We start from the raw sequence: 9,962 nt of genomic DNA, 5'->3' as shown, positions 1-9,962 counted from the left end.
TGTAATCTGTACTGTAGACTTATATATATTATCAAAACAAGCTTTAGTCGGAAAAACTATCATAGGCAACAAAACCTTGAAATACAAACCACAAAAGGATAATATATAACCATAATAGCCAAATTTAATTTCCTTTTGTATTAGCTAATCCATCTTAATATATATATATACCAAGTATATATTTAATTACTTAACTATAATCTCTTTAATGACTTCTCGGTTTATTACTATGTACTTTTAAATTTTCTTTAAACAGTATATTTATTTTTTAATTATTTAATTATGTATACCTCAAAACATGGACCGCCATTTCAATATTAACAGTTTTTGGACGCTATATATAACTTCCTTTTCTTATTTCAATAGTAATACTACTGTAATAAAAAGCTCCAAATCAAAATTCATCTCATCGAAGCGCAACAGTTCTACTGTGTCTAATTTAGCTCGTTCAGATCAGTCGAAAAGATTTTAAAAATATTTTTGAAAGTCAAATTTAACAACTGTTTAAATGGTGACAAAAACTCATATTTATCTTTCATGTCAAAAGGTTTGGAATGGTAAATTTTGATTTTATTTTTTGTTTGCTTTTAGTCTGCTATTCCAAGTATTCACCAATATTTGTACTCAATTTACTTGAACTCATCTAATAAAGAATTTTCCGTTCAGCATTCAATTTAACAAATTTTGATAATTAAGGTCATTGTTTATTTTCCTTTATTATTAAATTTGCAATATTATCTATAAACTATGTATTAATTTCAAGTCTAAGAAAATACAAATACCGTACCAGTTCTGTTTAGTATCCCCATATTTACAACACGAACATTTAAAATTATTAGCCTCTCAATTAATTAAGAACATTCAATAGCCAATTTTCATAAAAGTTTAGAAATCAGGCAAAAATATAAAATATTAAACGGCTTTATCTTTAAACATAAAGTTATGTCAGTAACAAACAATGCCGCTGTTTTCACTTTTATTCTATAATACCAATATACAACTACTATATGTTATAGAGAAACTTACTGTTATTAGCTAGCATTTTTTATGTTGATATCAAACTGTGGAAGTTAAGAACAGATAAATTATTCGATCTGCCATGAAAACTTTGTTCTCTCATTTTTTATACGGTATCAGCGATAACATAACGACGTATGTGGAAAAGATAAAATATTCATTTTTATTTCAGCATTTCGGTAAGATAAAGCATCAACGACTGAAAAAATGAAATATATATTGCCGTTATCGTGTCGTATGACAGAAAGGGTAGTATCTTTTACGAAACCCCTTAAATTTATGAGGTTAACAATGGTAAATCTAAATCTTCTCCTCATCTTACTAAATATATAAAAAAAAATAATTAACTATTTGTTGTAAAATATATTTGCCTAGACAAAATGGATAACATGTGTTAATATATATATATATATATATATATATATATATATATATATATATATATATATATATATCTTATATATAAAAATGAATCGCAAAATGTGATGGTAAGCGCATAACTCAACAACGCCTGGACCAATTTGGCCAAATCTTTTTTTAAAATGTTCGTTGAAGTTCAAGGATGGTTTCTACGGCGAGAAAAATTAGAATTATTGCTGGAAAAACCCTAAAAAAAAGCCCTTTTTGTTTGAATTTGTTTCGTGTATCAGTTGACAATTCATCTGTCATCTGTCAAAAGTCATCTGTAACAGACAACTTTTTTTTTAAATTTGATATGACTTGAACTCAAATCCTTTTAAGCCGTACGAATTGTTTTATTTATTTAAAATTTTTTATTTATTTAAAATTTAATTCAAATTTTAAATAAATAAAACAATTCGTACGGCTTAAAAGGATTTGAGTTCAAGTCATATCAAATTTAAAAAAAAAAGTTGTCTGTTACAGATGACTTTTGACAGATGACAGATGAATTGTCAACTGATACACGAAACAAATTCGTATATCGTGTTTTGTGCAGAGTGTTTAGTTAGTTAGTGTTTGTTTAGTTCGTGATTAGTGAAAAAATAATTTATATTTGATATGCCTCCTATAAGACGAAGCAATTTAGGTAGAAGAACCAGAAATGCTATAAACCAAGCTAATTACCGATATAATCGTATTGCAAAAGAACGTGACGACGGAAATGAACGTGAAAGAATTCGGATATCACAAACGCGTGAACCGCGAGCGCGACGTTCAACTAATAATCGCGCAAGTTTGAATCGAGCTGCTTTCAGTTACGATGTGTCAATTGACTACAGTAACTACCAATGTGTTGTTATTGGTTCTATGAACTTGGTTTGCTCACACTGTAAGGCATTAAAATACAAAAACGAAGCCAATGGATTGTGTTGCGCAAATGGTAAAGTGAAATTGATACCATTGGATCCACCGCCAGAACCATTGTACTCATTGGTTTCAGGAATAGGAACAGATTCTATACACTTTTTGACACATATCCAACAATATAACAATTGCTTTCAAATGACTTCATTTGGGGCAACAAATGCAGTTCGGGAAAATTTTATGCCAACTTTCAAGGTATGTATTATAGCAGTTAATCATAATTATTTTAGCGAACAAAATTTTCTGTCACCAAAGTTAAGATGTGTTACTAATCTTCAATTTCTTAATCATTACGAAATATATCACTTAGTCATCATATTATATGGTGATTCAGTTTCAGTGACACTTTTATTATATTTTATAATTGATAGATATTAGTTAAAACTAAATATATACTTTTTAAGATCAAATATTATTTAAGTTTGATCACTGACAATCCATTAATTTATACCACACCATAATATTTTTTTTATTTACAGATACAAGGGCAAATATATCACAGAGCAGGTTCACTGTTACCAGTGTCAGATAGCGACAACAAATTCCTGCAAATTTATTTTATGGGCAATTCACCACAAGAAATTGATCTGCGTTGTGCACATAACAATTTAGTAAAAAGGTCTATTGTAGAACAATTACAAAATTTATTTCATCAACGCAATCAATTGATTATATTGTTTAAAACTGCCCTGGATCTGATGCCATCCGATAATCACAAAATTGTAATCAGAGCTGATAAAACACCTGCAGGTCAACATACAAGACGTTTTAATGCACCAACTATTGATGAAGTTGCTATCGTTGTAGTTGGAGAAATTTTGGAATCCCGTGATATTGTTTTACATCGTCGGAATGATCAATTACAACGTATAAAGGAAACACACCGCTCATATGATGCACTGCAATATCCCATTATATTTTGGCAAGGTGAAGATGGCTACGATTTCTCAATAAAAATGATAAATCCCATTACAGGTAACTAAAATATTAGTTTAGCTATGGCGATAATATCTCAGTCACTATATTATGTATTTTAATTTTATATTTGAATGTTATTAAAACAAAATCTGTTTACAGGTTCTGAAACCAACAAAAAAGTCAGTTCAATGAACTATTATTCATACCGCCTAATGATTCGGGAAAATGAAGATAATCACATATTGAAATGTCGCCGATTATATCACAAATATGTTGTTGACATGTATGTTAAAATTGAAACGGAGAGATTAACATTCATCAGGTTGAATCAAACCAAACTCCGATCTGAAGAGTATATTCACCTTCGAGATGCGATTAATACTGATGGAAATGCACAGAATGTCGGTCGGATGACTATTCTTCCAGCAACATACATCGGAAGCCCTCGGCATATGCACGAATATGCTCAAGATGCCATGTCGTATGTTCGTCATTATGGTACAGCAGATTTGTTCATCACATTTACATGCAATCCGCAATGGATAGAAATTAAGCAGGAGTTATTCCCTGGGCAATCACCCATTGATCGTCATGATATTACAGCCAGAGTCTTTAGACAAAAGTTGAAATCTTTAATGAATTTCATCGTAAAACATAATGTGTTTGGTGAGACACGCTGCTGGATGTATTCTGTGGAGTGGCAGAAACGAGGATTGCCACATGCACACATTTTGATTTGGTTGGTTGAAAAGATAAGGCCAAATGAAGTTGATGCAGTGATATCAGCTGAAATCCCTAATGTACAAGTAGATCCTGGATTGCATGAGGTAGTTATCAAAAACATGATACATGGTCCCTGTGGAACTCTTAATCAAAATTCACCGTGTATGATGGATGGTAAATGTTCAAAACGATATCCACGGACATTAATATCGGAAACAATTACTGGTAATGACGGTTATCCATTGTATCGTCGCAGATCGACAGCAGACAATGGAAAATCAACAATTGTCAAATTAAATCAACAAGATATTGAAATAGATAATCGTTGGATTGTTCCATATTCACCCATTTTATCAAAGACATTCAAAGCACACATCAACGTTGAATCTTGCCATTCAGTGAAATCGATTAAATACATTTGCAAATATGTAACCAAAGGGAGTGATATGGCTGTGATTGGAATTGGTGCAGAGAATTCTAATGATGAAGTTACCCAATACCAAATGGGCCGCTATGTTAGCAGTAATGAAGCAGTTTGGCGAATATTTTCTTTTCCTATTCATGAGAGACACCCTTCTGTTGTTCACTTAGCTGTACATTTAGAAAATGGACAAAGAGTGTATTTTACAGCACAGAACGCAGTACAAAGAGCTGCTCAGCCACCATCTACTACATTAACCAGTTTTTTTGAGACATGCCAAAACGATGATTTCGCACAAACATTGCTATATTCTGAAATGCCAAAATATTATACCTGGAATCAATCCTCAAGGAGATTTATACGACGGAAACAAGGAAAACCAGTTCCAGGATATACAGATGTATATTCCACCGATGCGATTGGCCGGATTTATTCAGTACATCCAAGCAATGATGAATGTTTTTATTTACGACTGCTATTAGTCAATGTACGTGGCCCAACATCATTCCAACAGTTACGAACTGTTGATGGTGAATTGTGTGGATCCTACAGAGAAGCCTGTCAACGTTTGCAATTGCTTGAAAATGACGCTCATTGGGATCAAACTCTCAATGATGCTGTAATATCATCACACGCTCATCAAATACGAACATTGTTTTCTATAATCATATCTACATGCTTCCCATCAAACCCAATTGATTTGTGGATGAAGTACAAAGATTATATGTGTGATGATATTTTGTATCAAATACGGAATAGAATGGGAAATCCAAATATACAAATCAGTGAAGAAATTTACAATGAAGCATTGATTTCAATTGAGGACATGTGCTTGATAATGTCAAACAAACTATTAATTCAATTAGGCCTGACCGCGCCCAATCGTCCAATGCATGACGCTTTTAACCAAGAGTTGCATCGAGAAAGACTGTATGATCTCAACGCTTTGAAAGAATTAATTCAAACAAATCTTCCACTGTTAAATGAACAACAGAAGTATGTATTTGAAACTCTTATGAAAGTAACAAATGATGAAACTGGAGGGATTTACTTCTTAGATGCACCTGGTGGTACAGGAAAAACTTTTTTGATTTCATTAATATTAGCAACAATTCGCTCACAAAATAAAATTGCACTTGCACTCGCTTCGTCGGGAATCGCAGCAACTTTGCTTGAAGGTGGTCGAACAGCCCATTCAGCACTAAAATTGCCATTAAATATGCAAAGCAATGAAACTCCAACCTGCAACGTTTCGAAGAACTCTGCAATGGCAAAGGTTTTGCAGCAATGTAAATTGATTGTTTGGGATGAATGCACGATGGCACATAAAAAATCTTTGGAGGCTTTAGACAGAACCTTAAAAGATCTACGTAGCAATAATAACCGATTTGGTGGTGCAATGATTTTATTAGCAGGAGATTTTCGTCAAACATTGCCAGTGATTCCACGATCAACGCCAGCTGATGAACTCAATGCATGTCTAAAGTCCTCCAATTTGTGGAAACATGTCAAAGTACTTCATTTAAGCAAGAATATGCGTGTCGAGTTGCAAAATGACCAATCTGGAAACATATTCTCTAAACAACTCATTGACATTGGTAATGGCAAATTTCCTATAGACATGTTGACTGGCTGCATTAACTTTCCTCAAAGTTTTTGTCAGTTAACTCGATCAAAAGATGAACTTATTCAGAAGGTGTTTCCAGATGTTTCTCAAAATTACAGAAACCATGATTGGTTGAGCGAACGAGCTATACTGGCTGCAAAAAACATAGATGTAAATGAATTAAATTTCAAAATTCAAGAACAAATTACAGGCGAATTGAGGATATATAAATCAGTTGATTCGGCTACTAATCAAGATGATGTAGTCAACTATCCACCGGAATTTTTAAACTCGCTGGATTTGCCAGGATTGCCACCTCACAATCTTCAATTAAAGGTTGGATCGGTGGTTATAATGTTGCGAAATATCAACCAACCGCGTCTTTGCAACGGTACACGGTTAGCGATAAAAAAATTACTAAACAATGTGATAGAAGCAACTATACTCAAAGGAAAGTATAAAGGAGAAGATGTTCTCATACCGCGCATCCCAATGATTCCGACTGATGTGCCATTTGAGTTTAAACGACTACAGTTTCCAGTGCGGCTTGCTTTTGCTATGACTATAAACAAGTCCCAGGGGCAAACATTAAGTGTTTGTGGTATTAATCTAGAAAACCCATGTTTCTCACATGGTCAATTGTATGTTGCCTGTTCCCGTGTTGGAAAACCATCAGATTTGTTTATCTATGCGCCAGGTAATCAAACAAAGAACATCGTATACCACAAAGCACTACAATGATAATAATAATAATAATTATGATTCACATGATTAACAATAAAGCGATTACTTACTTTTCAATCCTTATATATGTTTTATTTAATTATTTTTTATTCACAACGCCCTATCACCAGGGTGATGGTTCTGTTCAGGAGAATTTTTTAAAATACGTAGGCACAAAAACTGCCACATTACAAATCTTTTTGACAGGACGAAGTCTGTCGGGTCAGCTAGTATATATATATATATATATATATATATATATATATATATATATATATAATGATTTTTCTCAAGAAATGAGAATGCAAATTTTTACAAAATGTGATAAAATATAAATGCTAATATTGATTTTTTGATCGTATATGAATATATTAAATACTTAACATACATTCATCAAAAACGTTATATACTCCATAAATAAAAAGTTATATATCTACAATTTTGCGCTATATATGGATTTTTTTTTGTATCAGTCGTATATCTAGATACGAAATATATATTTTGTGGTTATTTGTTTTATTCTTAGTTGTCTGATTTCAGTCACGAACTAAGGAGAGAAAGATAAAATATTTATTTTCTCAATCTGATCTTGACAAGATAAAGTAAGATCGACAAAAAACGCGATATATAGATTGTTGTTATCCGTTGTTATCTCATTGTAGTGTTTGAAACTATATATAACAAAACCAGCTTAAAAATCGAATCATATTTTTCTTTCATGGTCGCTCGAACATGTGATTGAAATTGAAATATTTGTGTTTTAAATAAAGAAAATATGATCACATACGATATGACGATGTTGGAACCTCCAGCAGATGCGAACAAAGTTTTCTAAAACAATAAGATATATTGATAAACAGAATCCTTACATTTCATAATCAATTATACTCTACATTCACATTTCTCTCTCTACTCTCACTCACACTACATTCACATACATTCTCTTTTCCAACAATCGCTATTTCAATTCTACTTCAGTTCTATATAGTACTTCAAATCAACAGCTGTTATGTCGATTAACTCTCTAAAATTGACTTATATGCCTTCCTCTATGATCTTGTTCAAATGAGAACCTATACGATGTGAGATGAGAATGAGAACCTATACGAATGAGTACATATACATACTTAATGTGAGCTATCGGCTACGGTCTTAGGTATAAAGCCTAACAGTTACCAACTTAGAAAATATACTGTCTTATCTCAACTGGTTAAACACGTAGGATGGCTATTGCTTGTTGAATTTTCTACTTTTATCTAAGGGCATTTACAATTACGCTCAGAAACATATATTCTTTAGAAGCATCCTGTTGCCTTTACCATTGCTAACAATTTTTCGATTTCGATCATCTTCTTCTAGGTCTGCTGAATCTTTTATAGTATACTACTATTCCTTCATAGCTAAAATATAGTAATGTATCAATAAACCGTCTAATAAAATAGCCAATGTGTAATGTGATATAACACTATAGTGTGTCAATATATAGTAATATCAACTATAGTGCTAACTGAAGTTTGTAAACATGAAAAGTTCGTAGCAGGTTTTTTCTTCTCATTTTATCCTAGTTAAAAAGAGGCAAAAAATTGAAGTTGTGAAGCGTTAGAAAATACTTCAAAGCATTTGCGATGATTAGAAGTTAGAAATTGGCGTCTCTAATTAGTTACCTCGAGCAGGATAATGGGAACAGTAAAATGCATTAGGGAGGAACATGAGGATACTATTAAATATCAAGTTCCTGCGATTTTAATGGAAATATTTTTACCGTATTTCAGATGAACTGATCATAATATATGCATTGTGACTAGAAATGGGCGACGAATCAAGATTACCTTGATGTTATCTCTTTTCGCTATCAATTTTATGAAACCTATAAAAAGGGTTAGTAGTGTTTTCTATATAAATATAATTTAATACAACAATCTTGCAAAAGGAGAGTAGGGGAAGTATCCGTAGAACACTTTGGTATATGAAGTTCTTTGAAGGACGTAACAGGTCAATTGATGTCAATTGCCTACCATAGTAAAACATATTTTTTTGGCAAAATTAGTTTTTTTTTATTCAACACAATTCCCGTCAAGGGTGATACACTGATTATAGCGACCTTCCGACTTTTCGATTTCATTTCTCTAGTACGATTTCTATTTTGCTTCAAAATAGGCCTCAGTTTCGGCGATCACCTCTTCATTCGACGAAAATGTCTTCCCAGCGAGCATTCTTTTGAGATCTGAGAACAGGAACAGATGGATGAGGCAGCAATTCGGAACCCAATTCATGGATTTTTGTCATCGTTTTCCCTGACATGTGACATGTTGCATTGTCTTCAAATGCGGCCGTTTTTCGGCGATTTCGTCCTTCAAACGGTCCAATAACTCTATGTATACCCGCTGTTGATATTCCTTCCTATTTCAAGGTAGTCAATGAAAAATATTCCAAACGCATCCTAAAATACAGACGCCATAACATTGCCAGCCGACTGTTGCGTTTTCTCATGGTTTGGAGCGTGTTCATGGTGTGTAGTCTTCTCGGATCACTTTGGATTGAACTTCGGAGTGAAATAATGGAGCAATCTCTCATCCATTGTTACTATCGGCGCAAAAACTCGGGTTTATTACGCTTGATCATCTTCAAACACTGCTCCGAATCATCAACTCGTCGTTGTTTTGGTCAAAAGTGAGCTCGCGCGGCACCCACTTTGCCCAGAGCTTTCTCATACCCAAATATTCGTGAATGATATGATTTACACATTCAGTTGATATCTTTAGAGTGTTTGCTATTCATTCAAATTTAATTTACGGTCATTCAAAATCATTTGTGATTTTTTTAAATATTTCACCGTTTTCACCGTCTTCGGTGCTCATTTAACCATGTCGAAACTTAGCATACCAATCTATGATGGTTGATTTTCCTGGGATAGTATCCTGAAACTCGGCATCAAGCCAAGTTTTTGCTTCAGTTGTATTTTTTCCCTTCAAACATCAATATTTTATCAAAACGTGAAATTCCTCTTTATCCATTTTTTTGACATTAACAAAAGTTGCTTCACTCAAACTGCTATAATTCACAAACTAATGATCCGACAGCTGTCAAATTTATACACACATCTTCTGAGGGTTAGGGCTAACTAAAACATATGGTATTAGCAAATATGATATTACATATTCTAGTAGCGCCATCTATGTCTCAGGCCGGGGACCTTTCATTCCACCTGTTAGGTCATCCCTTTATACA

General features: G+C 33.1%; 1 protein-coding gene across 1 annotated transcript; it reads left to right on the top strand.

Annotated features, from left to right (window-relative positions):
- The first annotated feature begins 2,773 nt into the window (after nucleotides 1–2,773).
- Nucleotides 2,774–6,812, top strand: LOC143189131 (uncharacterized). Its single transcript, XM_076393814.1, has 2 exons — nucleotides 2,774–3,318; nucleotides 3,421–6,812. The coding sequence occupies exons 1-2, from the start codon at nucleotides 2,904–2,906 to the stop codon at nucleotides 6,750–6,752; spliced, it is 3,747 nt and encodes a 1,248-aa protein (XP_076249929.1). The 5' UTR covers nucleotides 2,774–2,903; the 3' UTR covers nucleotides 6,753–6,812.
- Nucleotides 6,813–9,962: the final 3,150 nt, after the last annotated feature.

Source organism: Rhynchophorus ferrugineus, unplaced genomic scaffold (genome assembly GCF_030347505.1).
Source record: "Rhynchophorus ferrugineus isolate W39M unplaced genomic scaffold, kcgeb_rfMv2 rfM1, whole genome shotgun sequence".
NCBI lineage: Eukaryota > Metazoa > Arthropoda > Insecta > Coleoptera > Curculionidae > Rhynchophorus > Rhynchophorus ferrugineus.
The sequence above is the reverse complement of the archived record's forward strand: the minus strand, read 5'-3'. Positions and strand labels throughout refer to the sequence as shown.